Source organism: Chlorocebus sabaeus, chromosome 12, assembly GCF_047675955.1.
Source record: "Chlorocebus sabaeus isolate Y175 chromosome 12, mChlSab1.0.hap1, whole genome shotgun sequence".
In the NCBI taxonomy this organism is placed as follows: domain Eukaryota; kingdom Metazoa; phylum Chordata; class Mammalia; order Primates; family Cercopithecidae; genus Chlorocebus; species Chlorocebus sabaeus.
In genome coordinates this window covers 64,200,372-64,216,350 of record NC_132915.1, presented here as the reverse complement: position 1 = coordinate 64,216,350, position 15,979 = coordinate 64,200,372, and the positions used below count along the sequence as shown (strand labels likewise).

General features: G+C 46.8%; 1 protein-coding gene across 7 annotated transcripts in view; it reads right to left on the bottom strand.

Annotated features, from left to right (window-relative positions):
* Nucleotides 1–15,979, bottom strand: part of RUSC2 (RUN and SH3 domain containing 2) — a 69,569-nt gene that overhangs the window by 9,985 nt on the left and 43,605 nt on the right. For 4 of the 7 annotated variants that reach the window (XM_037998282.2, XM_037998283.2, XM_007968827.3 and 1 more), the window contains one exon: nt 3,267–5,372. The exons of 1 other annotated variant lie outside the window; for it this stretch is intronic. In XM_037998282.2, the coding sequence (XP_037854210.2) occupies nt 3,267–5,280 (2,014 nt within the window). In that variant the 5' untranslated portion in view covers nt 5,281–5,372. Of the gene's footprint in view, nt 1–3,266; nt 5,373–12,551; nt 13,689–15,979 lie in introns of those variants that run through there. 2 more of the 7 variants (XM_037998281.2, XM_007968830.3) reach the window with 2 other exon arrangements.

The window sequence follows — 15,979 nt, the reverse complement described above, 5'->3', positions numbered from 1 at the left end:
CTTTCTATACTGTCATTCCTAGATTGGATCTACTGGTCCCTTCTTTTGTCATTCAAAGCTTGATGAATTGTCATTCGTTTTTGATTTAGAAAAAAGCTGTACAGAATCAAGAGAAGACTGGAGACTTATGGAACAGAGCAGCATCTTGATATGAAAAGTCTTAATCTGATAGAGAAAATACTTTTTAACACCTCTCCGCACATCTCTGACCAGGATATTTCTTGCCCTCAGAACGCCAGTCATAGTATCCCATAAGATGCACCCAGCAGACAGACACTGCACTCTAAGAAGGGAGTGGGTTCAAAGGACCCACTCGATCCTTGCTGTTTCTGATCCTGCCTCTTCCCTAGAGATCTCCCTCCTGTGCCCACCCCAAGGACAGCTCTTCAGCGTATGTTAGGAGCATGAGGTCTTCTGACGGACTGTGATCTCCCTGACAGCACAGATACTATTTATGGCTTTTAAACATTTTCTTTTGCAAAGCCAACAGATCCAACCTAAGGCTACAGGACAGCTGTGAGCCTCTGCTATCCCTGCTTCACCTCCCTTTCCTTCTAAACCCTCTGAGATTTGGCTTCCACTCTCACTACTCCCGAATGTTGCCTTCAGGATTCTTCATTATCTTAGGTGATTTCTCTTTAGAACTCTTTTGGTTCAAACTCTTTTTTTAAACTTTCTCCTCCTTTGGTTCCTGTGACTTTACTCTCTCCTGGTTTTTCTTTTCTTTTTGAGATGGACTTTCACTTTGTCACCCAGGATGGAGTGCAGTGGCATAATCTTGGCCCACTGCAACCTCTGCCTCCCAGGTTCAAGCAATTCTGCCTCAGCGTGTGTAGCTGGAACTACAGGCACCCGCCACCACACCCAGCTGATTTTTGTATTTTTAGTAGAGATGGGGTTTCACCATTTTGGTCAGGCTGGTCTTGAACTCCTGACCTCAGGTGACCCGCCCACCTCAGCCTCCCAAAGGGCTGGGATTACAGGCATGAGCCACCATGCCTGACCTCTCCTGCTTTTTCTTCTATTGTCCTAATTTTTCTCAGTCTCTTTTAAGGCTGCTGCTCATCCCTTAAGTCACAGTATCCCCTTCTTCCCTTTATAACTCCACATATTCTCCCTGGATCCTCTCTCAGCCACAAGCATAGTTTTAGCTACCACTTTTGTTTTTTATTTTTGAGACAGAGTCTCACTTTGTTTCCCAGGCTGGAGTGCAGTGGCATGATCTAGGCTCACTGCAACCTCTGCCTCCTGGGTTCAAGTGATTCTCCTGCCTCGGCCTTCCACATAGCTGGGATTACAGGTGTGCACCACCACACCCAGCTAATTTTTGTATTTTTAGTAGAGATGGGGTTTCACCATGTTGGCTAGGCTGGTCTTGGACTCCTGAACTCAGGTGATCTGCCTGCGTTGGCCTCCCAAAGTGCTGGGATTACAGGTGTGAGTCACCACGTCTAGCGAGTGCCAGCTACCACTTTTATTCCAATGACTTTCCAATCTGCACAGTGCTTTCTCCTGACTTCAGGGAAGACACCCCTTCCAGTCCATCTTCTACCCAAACAACCAGTGATCCAATTACTTTTTTTTTTTTTTGAGACGGAGTCTCGCTCTGTCGCCCAGGCTGGAGTGCAGTGGCATGATCTCAGCTCACTGCAAGCTCTGCCTCCTGGGTTTACGCCATTCTCCTGCCTCAGCCTCCTGATTAGCTGGGACTACAGGCGCCCGCCACCTCGCCCAGCTAGTTTTTTGTATTTTTTAATAGAGACGGGGTTTCACCGTGTTAGCCAGGATGGTCTCGATCTCCTGACCGCGTGATCCGCCCGTCTTGGCCTCCCAAAGTGCTGGGATTACAGGCATGAGCCACTGCCCAGCCCAATTACTTTTTTTTTTTAAACAAGGCCTGAAGGAGCAAACAACCAGTGATCTTTCTAAAATGCAAATCAAAACATACAATTAAGCAGACAGAAAAACCAAACCAAACAAAACCAAACAAATGCCAAAAGCCATTTCTCTTGACTAAAATCTTTCAGTGGTTCCACCTGTTTTCCACTATGGCTACACCAAATTATATGCAGTTCCTAGAAAGGGTCAAGCTATTCTGTACCTTTGTGGTTTTGTACAGACTATCCTGTGAGCCTAGAACATTCTTCTTACAACTCTTCACAAAGACTAATCCTAATCATCTTTCTAGATTGGCCTTAAATGTAAACTGCATTAGCAGTTCCTCCGACATTTCAGTCTGATCTAGATACCCCTCTCACTGGCCAGTACGCAACACTGCCATCTCTGCATTTTAATGATCGACTACATTTTCTGTTTCCATCCTTAGCTGGAATCCTTGAAAACAGTCATCCCTCTCATCTCATCTCTCTGTCACCAGCACCCCCTTAATACACTGGTATAAAATATTTATTTAAAATGTAACAAAATAAATAGGGAAAGAGCTGGCCTAGGGAGGCCACTGTGTTCCGGCCGGGGCGAAAGAGCAAGACTCCGTCTCAAAAAGAAAAAAAAAAACCTGACGCTCAGTGTGTGTGTTGTTGTTAGACGTATCCCTTGGTTGCCCCTTAGGCACCGCAAATTCCTAAATGTCCGAACCTAACTGATGTCTTATCCCTCTTCCAGGAAATCTCCTGTGATTACAGCCCCTATCCATGGCCTCATCTTTCCCATCATCCAGGTTCAGAATCAGTCTTCTGAATCCTTCATTTCCCAATCAGCCTCTAAGTCCTGCTGATTTTATCTCCTCAGTGTATTTTTTCTTTTTTTTTTTTTTGAGACAGAGTCTCACCCTGTCTGCTCAGGCTGGAGTGCATTGGTGTGATCTCGGCTCAGTGCAACCTCTGCCTCCTGGGTTTAAGCGATTCACCTGCCTCAGCCCCCTGAGTAGCTGGGATTACAGGCGGGTGCCACCACTCCTGGCAAATTTTATTTTTTAGTAGAGATGGGGTTTCATTATGTTGGTCAGGCTGGTCTCAAACTCCTGACCTCAAGTGATTCGCCCGCCTCGGCCTCCCAAAGGGCTGGGATCACAGGCGTGAGTCACTGCGCCGGGTCTGCTCAGTGTATTTTTGAGTCCTCTGTCTTTCCTCAGTGAGCCCACTCCACTGTAGCTGTGTGACCTGCCCTGGCCTGGAGGGATAACAGATCTAGGATGTGGAACCTCTGGTGGTATGGACGGGGTGGTTTGGCGGGGACCCGTCACGGAGGTGGCCATGCATATCCTGCTGGTGAATAGCCACATATTCGCTAACCCTTAGGCTTCTTACCATCAGCTCTAGCTCTTGCATCCCTCTGGGTATGGCTGTTGGCTGGGGTCCCCGGGAGAGCAGTCCCTGGATCCATCAGCTGAGCCAGGGGGCCTTGCCCCGCAGCTCTAAGGCCAGCAGGAGGCATCTCACTGGAGTGGGGTCCCTGACAGACCTGGGTGGACCAGGGTGGACTTGGCTCTGGGCCAAGTAAGTCCATGCCTGGCCCCAAGGGCATGGGTGGCAGGCTATGGCTACAGCGAGTGCCCTCATCCAGTGGGGCCCCCCGATCTTGCTGGGCTTCTTGGATGGGTGAGAACTCCTGGGAGGAGTCCCCAACACTCACACGAAGTGGGGGCGAGCCAGAGCCTCCAGTTTTCTTCCGGCCCTTGGCCAGCTCGGCAAAGGAGGTGACCCTCCTGGGTGGGGAGCTAGGCCCGGCTATGGCTGCAGGGCCCTCACTTAAGCGCACTGGGCAACTCAACATGCGTTCCAGTGAGCCCAGGCGGACAGGAGGGCTGCGTTCCAGGCTGCGATCATAGCTGCGGGAGCGCTGACGTCCAGTGCTGAGGTTGGGGGGTGAAGTATTTGTGTATACTTGCCCCTCAAGCACAGGTGGGCCCACAGCAGCTGCTGCCTCACTGGAGGAACTCACTGCTTCTTGTTCCTCTGGCTGGACTTCTGGCTTCTGGAATAGGTAATACTCAGAGGGCTGGCTGGGGCCTGGGTCTGGGCCAGGGCCTGGTGGGGGACTTATCTTGGTGTGTTCCTCAGAGCAGCTGGTGATGGAAGAGCCAGCAGGGCTTGGGGATGATTGGGAGGACAGGTCACAGGTGACAAGTTTATAGTAATTTTGTGTGGCCACAACAAGACGGGCCTGGCTTTGGAAGCAGGCTGTGAGGTCAGCCACTGCTGGGCATGGCTCACAGTGTGGGCGGTAGGAGTTGCAGTTGGCATCAAGCTCAGGAGATGAGGCATGAGGGCAACCATAGCCCCCTTCCCTTCCTCCACTTTCAGGGTGATGGGACTCATAAGACATCTTAGACTCAGCTGGGGAGGGCTGCAGATCCAGGTAGAAGGCGCCAGGGTCTGAGTGGCTGCAGAAGGAAGAGTCGCTGCAGGACTGTGGGGCAGAGTTGAGATTGGCACGGGGAGTGCCATGCATCTTGTTGTAGAGGGTGCTGAAGGTGACCAGCACACCATCTGAACTGTTGCAGGAAGAGTCACTCACGTAGCCCATGGACTGGTCAGCTGCCTCAGACTGACTGGATGTGCTACTGCAGCGGCAGTGCTGGGCCCCTGAGCCAGAGCATCCAGGGTTCCTTGGGGATTCATCTGAACTAAGCTTCCATTCCTGGTCAAAGGAAAAGCCAGAGGTATCGCTGGCTCCACCCCCGCTGCCACTCCCACCAGGTCCCCCACACTCATCCAGCTCCATAGTGTCTGCTTCCAGCTCTGGCCGGCAGCAGTGGCTGGCGCTGCACTGCTGGGTATCCAAGGTCATCACTGGCTCCTGTTCCTGCCCTTCCACCACTCCAGCCCGACTGCGTGTTGCCCCCCATGGCCTGCCCACTCCGGGGCCAGATGGTGGCAGCTGGAAAGAGGATAGATGAAAGGTGGGCTGGCCAGTGCCATGCAGGTGGAAGGACTGCTGGGTGGCACTGTCACCAATGCTGTCATCATACAGGTCACCAAGTCCTGGCTCACCCACACCCTCCTGCAGCAAGAAGGGGTTGTGTCGTTTGGGGGCTCCAGGGCCTCTTCCATCCCGACTCCTACTCTTGGTGCTGTCTATAGACCGTGCAGTTCCTCCTGGAGCAGAGTGCAGGCTGCTGAATAGCAGGGAGTCAGCTTGTCCTAGGTCTTGATCAGGCTGGGTGATGCCCAGCTCAGGTGGGCAGAAGGGATTAGGTCTTGTGCTCCCACTACCTCCACCTGCTCCTCCACAGCACTGCCTGTCTGGGACCTGGCAGTGCACCAGGGGGATGTGATGAACGATGAGGGTCTCTCCAGTCAGCTTTGGGGGACTATCCATTCTGGAAAGTTCGAATAAGGGCTTCAACAGCACCAGACACTGTCCCTGGAGCCCAGTGGGGCAGAACACATTTCATCAGGAGAGCTTGGCACCTGGAGAGAGAAGGAAAGAAAGGGAACCTAATGTCACCTCCCTGGAAGTCAGGGGCATGCCCTTCCCTACAGCATTTTCAGATGGAGAAGAGCCCAGGAAGAGAAAAGGCTTGAGTCAAGATGGAGCTTGACCACACAGCCCAATAGGTGGGTGGGGACCTAACCATGCTTTCTGCATTGCACAGGTGCAGCACCTGAGGTCCCCCTTAACTTTAAGGTCACCATGCATCAAATTATGACAAAAGGCCAAGTCCTTCTAATGCCACATATGAAGGTTTGGGCAGTACTTTCCCCTTCTCTTTCAAGGACTATGTCCTTGGCAGTAAACAATGACTAGTCCTTAGCACAAAAAAACTATGAATAATGACACAATTAAGAAAAAAACATCTAGGACGTCTAAGGCTTAGACACAGCTACAGCACACAAGTTTACAGACAAGAGGGAAAATGATGAATAATATGAATTCATAGCAATAAGCTGTAATTTTGCAAGAAGCATATTTTAAAATATACAGTATGATCTGACCAAGTGACTGTTATCTCTGATCCCCTTTCTCGTCCTATGAGCCCCAGAATATTTGTCCCTCTCTGATGACCGTGGGCTAAGTATCCTTACTATCCTCACTGCTGTACTAGAACTTCTTGAATGCAGAGACTGAGTTGGGCATTAGGGTGACTGCAAGTTATGACTGATGTCAACCTCTTCCTCCTCAATGGGGGTGGGGGGACCTAGTTTTATGTCTTTTGTATCATTCTAACACATCATAAGATAAACGTGAAAGGCATAATACATTCTTAACATGTGTCTAGCTCAGGATAGACATCCTGAAGTGCCCAAATGCTGCCCAGTTTTAGCTTAGAACCTTCACTAATGGGATCCACTAGAAAGTCTTCTCATCCCAGTTTTACCTCTTATAGGCTAAAGCAAAGTTCTCTCTTGTTCAAGGTCTCCTGGTGCCAAGGACACAGAACCCATCCTGAGCTTCTCTGGTCTCTTGGCTGCACCATGGCAGTGTGGCCTGCTCAAGTTCTAGTCTGCTGTGTTTCCACGTTCAGGTTGCAACAGTCTTCATTCCCTTCGACTCCTCACATGTAATGTTCCATATTCATTCATTTCCCTTCTTTTTTTATTCCTATTATTTCCTTTTCATTCACCCTGAGTCTAAATCCCCCATTGCCTTTCTCTTATTCATCATTTAACTGAATCCTTGACACCATCAATCTCTTAAAATTTAACTCATTTAGACCATAGGGTCCCAGCTCATCATGTGGAATGTGGTAAGGGCTGAGGCAAGTCACATATACTCAAGGACATGAACAAACAATGCATAAAAAATATGGCTAAGTATATGTATGAGGGACAAGGTATTAATATACAATTGTGTTAAATTTAAGCAGCAATTATTATTTACAATCTTGCTTCCTCCCCCACTTTCTGAGAGGAAGGCAGGCTCCCCTGTTGAGCTTCCAAGCCTTTGTGTGTTTATTGGGCTAATGGGTAGAGATGTAGAAGGGCAGACATTAAGAGAGTCTGAGCTACAAGATTAAGGGTTATAGAAGAAAACATAGGAGTAAATCTTTGTTATCTTGGATTAGGTGATGGTTTCTTAGATATGACACCAAAGGCACAAGTGACAAAAGAAAAAACATAAATTGGACTCGGTAAGAACCAAGACCTTTTGTGCTTCAAAGGATACCACCAAGAAAGTGAAAAGACAATCCATAAAATGGGAGAAAATATTTGCAACTCATATACCTGATAAAAGACTTCTAATCAGAATATATAAAGAACTCTTACAACTCAACAATAAAAAGACATTTGAGGCTGGGCACGGTGGCTCATGCCCGTAATCCTAATGCTTTGGGAGGAGGCGGGAGGATCACGAGGTCAGGAGATCGAGACTACCCTGGTTGACATGGTGAAATCCGTCTTTACTAAAAATATAAAAATTAGCTGGGTGTGGTAGTGCATGCCTGTAATCCCAGCTACTTGGGAGGCTGAGGCAGGATAATCGCTTGAACCACAGTCGGAGGTTGCAGTGAGCTGAGGTCATGCCACAGCGCTCCAACCTGGCGACAGAGTGAGACTCTGTCTCAAAAAGAAAAAAAGACATATGATCCAGTTTAAAACAGGGCAAACAGTCTGAATAGGCATTTCTCTCAAGAAGACATACAAGTGGCTAACCAGCACATGAAAAGATGTTCAACATCATTAGTCATTAGAGTAATAAAAATTGCAACGAGATACTACTACTCTCCATCTGGGATGGGTAAAATAAGAAATACAGACAATAACAACTAGCAAATGATGACATGAAGAAACGAGAACCCTGAAATGTTGCCGGGGGTATTGTAAAATGGTGCAGTTACTTTGGAAAAGTCTGACAGTTTCTCAAAATGTTAAACATGGTGTCATGACATGACCCAGCAACTGCACTCCTGGGTATATACCCAAGAAAAACGAAAACATATGTTCACACTAAAGCTTGTACACAAATGTTCATAACAGCATTATTCACAGTAGCCAAAAATTTGGGCACAATCAAAGCCAGTCACAAAGGGCTTTTATGATGTATGATTCCATTTATATGAAATGTCTAGAATAGGCAAATCTATAGAAATAGAATGTCTTGAAATCAGGCCAAGCACGGTGGCTCATGCTTGTAATCCCAGCACTTTGGGAGGCTGAGGCGGGCAGATCACTTGAGGTCAAGAGTTCAAGACCAGCCTGGCCAACATGGTGAAACCCCATCTCTACTAAGAATACAAAAATTAGCCGGGTGTTTGTCACCATTTTTGTAAATAAACATGTCTGTATGCATAGAAGAAAATCTGTAATGTGCAACAAACTGTTACTAGTGCCTATCTCTGTTGAGTGATTTGGATTACTTTTAATTTTATTCTTTTTGCTTCAGCTGTATTTTCTAATTTGTACGTAATAAATACCCATTTTTTTGCAATTTTTAAGAAATTTTAAAAATTTAAGCAAATTTTTTTTTTTTTTTTTTTTTTGAGACAGGTTCTCACTCCCAGGCTGGAGTGCAGTGGTGCGATCATGGCTCACTGCAGCCTCACCGTAGCCTCAGCCTCCTGAGTAGCTAGGACCACAGGCGTGTGCCACCACGCCTGGCTAATTTTTGTATTTTTTGTAGAGATATGGTTTCTCCATGTTGCCAAGGCTGGTCTCGAACTCTTGGGCTCAAGTGATCCACCTGCCTTGGCCTTCCAAAGTGCTAGGATTACAGGTGTGAGCCACCATGCCGGGCCTAAACAATTTTTTTTTCTTTGAGGGGGTTTCTCCTTTCATACATACTAGGTTCCCCCTGGAGTCCTGGCCATAATCTCGAAGCCTGGACTAAAAGGAGTATGGAGAACTTTCTTACGTAGATAGCAGTAATTTTAGGGGTACTTATGGGTTGCAGCCATCACTGACCTTCAATGAGTACCTTTTCTTCCTTTTTAAAGCATTTTCAAGAGGCATTCACAAGTATCACATAAAAGAATGTATGATTCTGCCCACAAAACTATTACTAGGACATACATGCATTAATGTGGAAAACGTGATGCACAGATACAGAATGCAGAAAGCTGACTCTAAATCAGAGACAAAGGACACATGAGTGTGGGAGATGACGGAGCCCTTGGTTGGAGGGCACTAACAGTTGTAATGTGATGTTGACATATCTATCTCCCAGACTGGAGCACAGTTCCGAGGCTGGAGACTGCAATACAGTGAACTCTGTGCTTGAACACAGTAGGTGCCTGGTTATTTGTTGACTACTTCTCCCATTAAAAGAACCTGAGTTGTTAGTCTTTTTATGATTGAATTATAGGAGTTTTAACATTCTGGATACAAGTCCTCTGTCAAATAATATGTCTCATGAACATTTTCTCTCAGCCTGTGGCTTGTCTGTTTTCTTAACTGTGTTTTTTGATAAATAGTTTTTAATTTATTAAATTTAAATTGATCAATTTATCAGTTTGTTTCTCTATGGTTAAATCTTTCTGTATCCTAAGAAATCTTTACCTGTCCTAAGATCATAAAGAAATGTACCTATGGTTTTCTTCTAAAAGCTGTATAGTTTTAGCTTTTACATTTAGGTTGTATTGAATCCTACTTTTAACTGTCAAGCTCTTTCACTGATTGATTTCATTTTATTTTATACTTCTGTATCTCAGAGAAGATCTTATTCCTTTTTGATCTCCACACAACCAAGGGAAATGCCCAGCAATGGCTCCTCCATAGACGATTCCAATTCAGCCATCTAAGGGGAAGTTCTCCAGGCATCTCATGAGATTTTGTACTCATGCTTTGCCCACCCGGTTCACATTTACTTACAAGGCACTTTTTATGTATGTCATATCTTACTGATCCTTACATAAACTTACCAAAGGAGGCAGAGCCATCTTCATTTTCAAAAATAAGGAAATTTACATTCAGAAAAATGAAATGACTTGCCCAAGACCACTCAGTGAATAAATAACAGAATTAAGATGAGACTCAGGAATCCTAACTTTTGACCTTTTTTCTTGATCAGTTAAGAATATAATGAGAGTAGACCCAGCATGGGGGCTCACGCCTGTAATCCCAGCACTTTGGGAGGCCGAGGCAGGCGGACCATGAGGTCAAGAGATTGAGAACATCCTGGCCAACATGGTGAAACCCCGTCTCTACTACAAATACAAAAATTAGCTGGGTGTGGTGGCATGCTCCTGTAATCCCAGCTACTTGGGAGGCTGAGGCAGGAGAATCACTTGAACCCAAGAGGCGGAGTTTGCAGTGAGCTGAGATCGTGCCACTGCACTCCAGCCTGGGTGACAGAGCGAGACTCCGTCTTAAAAAAAAAGAAAAAAAGAGAGTAAACTGTACATATGACACCATAGAGAACATTTACTGAGAGTGTATCTCAGGCTCCTTTCCTGGGAGTAACTTTTTCTACATCAAGACAAGTGGCCCATCCCCTCTAATGAAGGTGAAGAGAAAACACTGAGCTGGAAGAGCTCATTTCAGACTTTTTCTGTCCTGACTAAATGGAGAGACATGGAAGATGAGGATGGGGAAGAAACAGAGGATCCAGAATAAGAAGAAAGTAGAAGACAGCTCTTTCAGAAGATGAGCCCTCTAGCTATGCCTACCAGGTAGAGTGGAATGGTGGTCTCAGCCAGTATAAAGTTATGAAGTCGTGCTCTCCAAAATCAGGAAAAGCTTTCTATGAGAGCCTCTCTCCTGGCCCTTGTCCCAAATGGGTGTCTCTTGTCATATTGTAATACTATAAATGATCATTTATTCAACACTTATATGCCATTAATTTACATACATCATCTTTAAATGTACTGTAACATTTTTAAGTAGGCATAATCCTTCCCATTGTAAAGATGAGAAAACCAAAGCTTAGAGTGTATAAGTAGTTTGCCCATATTTACACATCTGAGATGGGATTCATTCCCAGGTCTGCCCAATTTGTAATTATTTCCACTACAATGGCCTTCCAAAGAAAATGATTGGGGCCACACCCTCTTCCTAAAGTCCTTGCAATTACTCTGCTCCCAGAGCAGCTGCACCCTACCTGTCCTGGGTAGACCCACATTTCAGCCTCCATTTACACAGGTTATGTCTATCTGCCTCTCTATTCTATGAACCTACAGTCCCTTTCATACTGTCCCCAGGCTCTGATCACACTTGTCAATCTCACCTCCTGCCCCAGTTCCCAGCCCTCATCTCCCTGCCCCATACATGGTCTCAAGTCTCATTTTTCCCTGCTCTGTGGTTCACATTCCTAGACACTTCCTGGGAACAAATACACTCCCATAACTATCCAGTGTATTCCTCAACTATATATTTGCACAACATGGCACTACTGTCTCCTATTATCCTATGTTTTTGAACCCTCTACCAAGGTGGTTATTAGAAGTGGGAATTTTTTTACAATTATTTTTTACAGACAGTCTAGCTTTGTTGCTTAGGCTAGAGTGCAGTGATGCAATCATAGCTCACTGCACCTTGAACTCCTGGGTTCAAGTGGTCCTCCCACCTCAGCCTCCTTAGTAGCTGGGACTACAGGTGCACACCACAATGCCTGGCTAATTTTTAAATTTTTTGTAGAGACAGGGTTTCACCATGTTGCCCAGGCTGGTCTCAACTCCTAGGCTCAAGTGATCCTCCCACCCCAGCCTCTCAAAGTGCTGGGATTACAGGTGTGGAAATGGGAATTTAGGGAACTCTTCCTACCTGCTCAGCAATGGAGCAACTCTGGGTAGGAAAACCCCAGAAAAAAGATTTCCTCTAGCTATGGTCATCAATGTCTTTCTGCCAGTCATAGAACCCTTCCCTCTTTTTTGGCCTTCTGAATAAAGATGGGAAAGACAGTGGTCTTCAATTGCTCTTCTCTAGCAATCTGACCTTGACTTGAGATCCTGATAAGATGCCTCTGTAGGACTGATAACCCTTTTCCTGACTGGTCCTCTCCTGGGTAGGATCAAAGGGAGAAGGGCGGGAGGGTAGATTTGGGAGTGTTAGCTTACACTTAGGTCTCTTCTTGAAGGCTTATTGTAACAGGTCAGGTGCCCTAGGCATTACAAAGACTGTCCCTGCCCCTGCCACACACTGTGGGGCACCCTGTTTTCTTACTCCATCCTTACCTGGAGCCTGGTGGCTCCCATAGCACCAGAAGATATGGTATGTGTGTCTATGTGCATGTATAGCTATGTGCATGTATGTATGTATGTATGTGTGTGTGGACAGAAAGGCTTCCCAGCCCCTTCTCTTGAAAGCTGCATGGATCCTTGCATGTTCTCCATCATAAACTTACAGTAGCTATAGGGGTGTCTCCTCCCATTAAGCCTTTGTTTCTAGATCTGACTCCCCCATCCCTGACCCATACTAGAAGCTTCATTAGAAATGCCCAAAAAGGAAGGATGCAATCTGCTTCTTGACAAAATAGCATAAATGGCATTAGCCCAAGCCTTGGCTTTTCCCCATCTCTGCACCATAGCCCAAATGTATGCATGGATGAGCTTGTCTAATGCTGTGCTCCCGCACGTTCCTCCCTTTATCCCCCCAGTACCGTCCCCCTCTCCCTTTTGGAAAGACAAAGCCAACCCTCAGAAGCCAGGGCCCAAATGTGCTGATCAGTATCCTAGCATCTCTGCCCTGCCCCTCCCCCAGCTCCCTGAGCCATACCTTTGTCAGGAGCCTTGAGCTGGACCCCTGATGTGTCTGTCCCTTTTGCACTCCGACCAAGCTCTACCTCGACAGTTCCAGCTGAGACACTGTTCCACGGGACCACACAGGGGAACTGGACCGATTTCCTAAGATCTGATTTCTGCTAATACAATGGCATCGTTGCTAATGCAGGGAGGCTGCGCAATGCCAGCCCCAGTCTCCGTGCTGCTGCCGCGGCTGCTGGTGATGCGGTGACGTTGCTGCTAAGGGAAGGGGGAAGGGAAAGGAGCAGGCAGGCCCACAGCACAGCCACTCAGCCTCCCTCCCTTCCAGTCCCTGTGGGCCCTTTAGCCTAGGGAAGGGGGAGGGTAGAGAAAGGAGCCAGCCACAGAGGGCAGTCAGTGCTGGAAGATGGAGAACTCTCAAGACAGCAAAGGAAAAATGGGGAGAGTTGTGTCTAGCTCCTCTTTTGTCCTTAGGCGTCTCAGGGAAGATGTCTGGGCAGAGCCTTGGAGCTTCCTTCCTTCTTTAGGCTCCTCCTTTTATATCTTAACCAGAAACCTCTCCCTCCTCTTTTTGCCCATTGTGAATGACTCTGTTTTCCAGCTTTTTCCTCTAACCAGGATTCCAGACTAGCCTCAGGGTGGGGCAGTCAGCCTGGGAGGGGATTCCTGAAGCCCAGAAAGGAGGCTGCAGGGACCAGTCACCATTCTGCCAGCAGTAACTTGAACTCAGTCCTGGTGGATGGCCCACGAGTCTTAGCACTGGTCTTCCTAGAGAGACGGGGTGCTAGGCAGGCTTCTGTACACTGGGGTGGTAAGTCTTAAGGACCTGGAGGCTGCAGGCCCTCTTCCTAACACGGTATTCAATTCAGTTCCCTGGGTTTTCAGAGGTCTACTTGCTGTGGCTGAAGTAGAACTGGCCCCTCTCACATACATCGGTTCTCAGTCAGTGCTCAGCTGGGTCCAGCTGGGTTTGTGTGGAGGCAGAATCCCTCTAGCTGGGCTGAGAGGCCAGGAAGCCTATCTTCCCAGGGAAAGGAAGGCAGGGGACAGTGGTCTCTCCTAGGCCAGAGAAAAATCTCAGTTCTGCTTGGAGACCTACAGAGTCCTCTGCTCCTTCCCTGCTCCACCCTCCTCAGGTTCTGGGCCAATTCTGTGGGAATAAGGAAAAAAGGAAGAAACTGCAGCTAGAGCCACTTGTACAGGAAGTTGCGGTGAGGTCTCTGTCCACTTCGTGTCACTGCTCCCTGCTGCTACGCTTGAATACAGAGATAGTCTCAAGCAGGGGTTGGTCCCCAAACACTAGCCCTGCCTAGGGCTCCTCCCAAGGTGACTACTATCTGGACTCCACTGCCATGCCCTCGGATTTCAGGGCCTTAGAAAGAAGCCTTTGGAGAAACCACTGGCCAAGACCATAACAGCTATCCCTCAGGATCCGGAAGAGATGTAACTTCTTTTCCTTTCTTGTTTCTCCTATTCCCTATGACACCCATGTGTCCACTGACACCATGCTCAGCTGAGTCAATTGTAGAGAGAACAAAAACACACAAAGACACAAAGATCCATCTCCAGCCTTGACTTGTTTGAGCAGCCATGGCCCCTTGATCCTATAAAGCAGGAAACAGTGAGGAAGGGAAGGAAGGAGAGAGACTGCTGTTCATAGCCAGCCACTGAAAGGTGAGGAAATGGTGTCACTCTGCCTTCCTCTTGCCTAGCTGATACAGAACACAAAGCGGGGTTGGATAAGCATCTGTAGGTTAGGGCAAAGTTAATCTTCATGACCAAGCATTTGGAGTTCAAGCTTCTTACCATGAGAGCTCTGGGCCCAGGGTCTTTGACTCTGAAATTTCTGTGAGGCTAAGTCATGCATTGTGCTGGACAGCCAGTGTTTCCAGTTGCCTATGGAAGGTGGCAGCTCTCAGACCTCTAGTGCTTGGCTTAATTCACTACATCACAGACAACCTTGCCACTTACTTCCTAACCACTACTGCCAAAGATCTAGGGCTTTTGAGGAAAGATCAAATTATTTTCCAGCCAGAAACAAAACACAAATACTGTTACATTATAAACCTCAACCACCTCCTAACTAGTCTCCCTACTTGTAACTTACTTTTTAGTACTATCAGATTCATCTCCCTAAAGCACCACCTTTCTTCAACATGCCACTCCTCCTGGCCCTTTTAATGGTTTCTCATTACCCAGAGAATCAAGTTGAGCCTCCTCATTTTGGCTTTAGAGGTCATCCATCTCGGCTATCTACTCTTTTTTTTTTTTTTTTTTTTTTTGAGTTTCACTCTTGTCATCCAAGCTGGAGTGCAGTGGCGTGATCTTGGCTCACTGCAATCTCCGTCTCCTGGGATCAAGTGATTCTCCTGTCTCAGCCTCCTGAGTAGCTGGGATTACAGGCACTCACCACCATGACCCGGCTAAGGTTTATATTTTTAGAAGAGATGGGGTTTTGCCATGTTGGCCAGGCTGGTTTTGAACTCCTGACCTCAGGTGATCCACGTGCCTCGGCCTCCCAAAGTGCTGGGATTACAGGTGTGAGCCACCGTGCCCAGCCTCGGCTGTCTACTCCACTCAACCTTGGTTTCCCATCATGCAATCCTTGAAACATGTTTCAGAAGATAATTTCCACTCTGCTGCATTTGTTCATTCAGACTCTCCTTCCTGTTATACTTGGCCCTGTTCAAAATTATCCAAACCTACCAGGCCCAGAGCAACTCCTCCATCAAGTCTCCTCTGATTACCCCAGAGCCAGAAATAATCTGTCCTCTGAACCAGTGGTTGCAGGTGGTTGATTTTACAGACAAGAAAACAACTTCCACAAAAAACAGGGGGATCAATATTGGATTGCCAACTTCTTATATTGTCAAGTAGCATCATTACAAAACTTTACATCAATGATCATAACTGTATAAGAAAGAGCATACTGTACTTTTCTCATTGCATTGCATATTAATGGCGAACTTCATCAGCAACTAGAATCAGTCCCTGAGAAGTTTTGATTAAGTAAATCATGTCACTTAACATGGTTATTCTTCTTTTTTGCCTATCTACCTTAACATCTCTTCTAGACTGCAAAGTCGGAGTTATAGTCATCTGTGCATCTCCATTATCCAGTATATAAGACAATATCATTTTTATTTTGTGTTTCCCATAAAACCTAGCATAGTGCTTGGCATTCAGAAGGTGTCTTATGCTTGGCATATGGAAGTCTTGTTGAACAAGAATAATCTAAAAAGAGATGTTCCTTGTGTGTAAATCAGAATAAGTGGTGGGTAGACTTGACTAAATAAGCTTGGAAGAGAAGACTGTTTTTCATGTGGGAAAAAAAAAAAATCTATTAAAAAGAAGCTTAGGCAGCCAGGCACGGTGGCTCACGCCTGTAATCCCAGCACTTTGGGAGGCCAAAGTGGGCCGATCACCTGAGGTCAGGAGTTC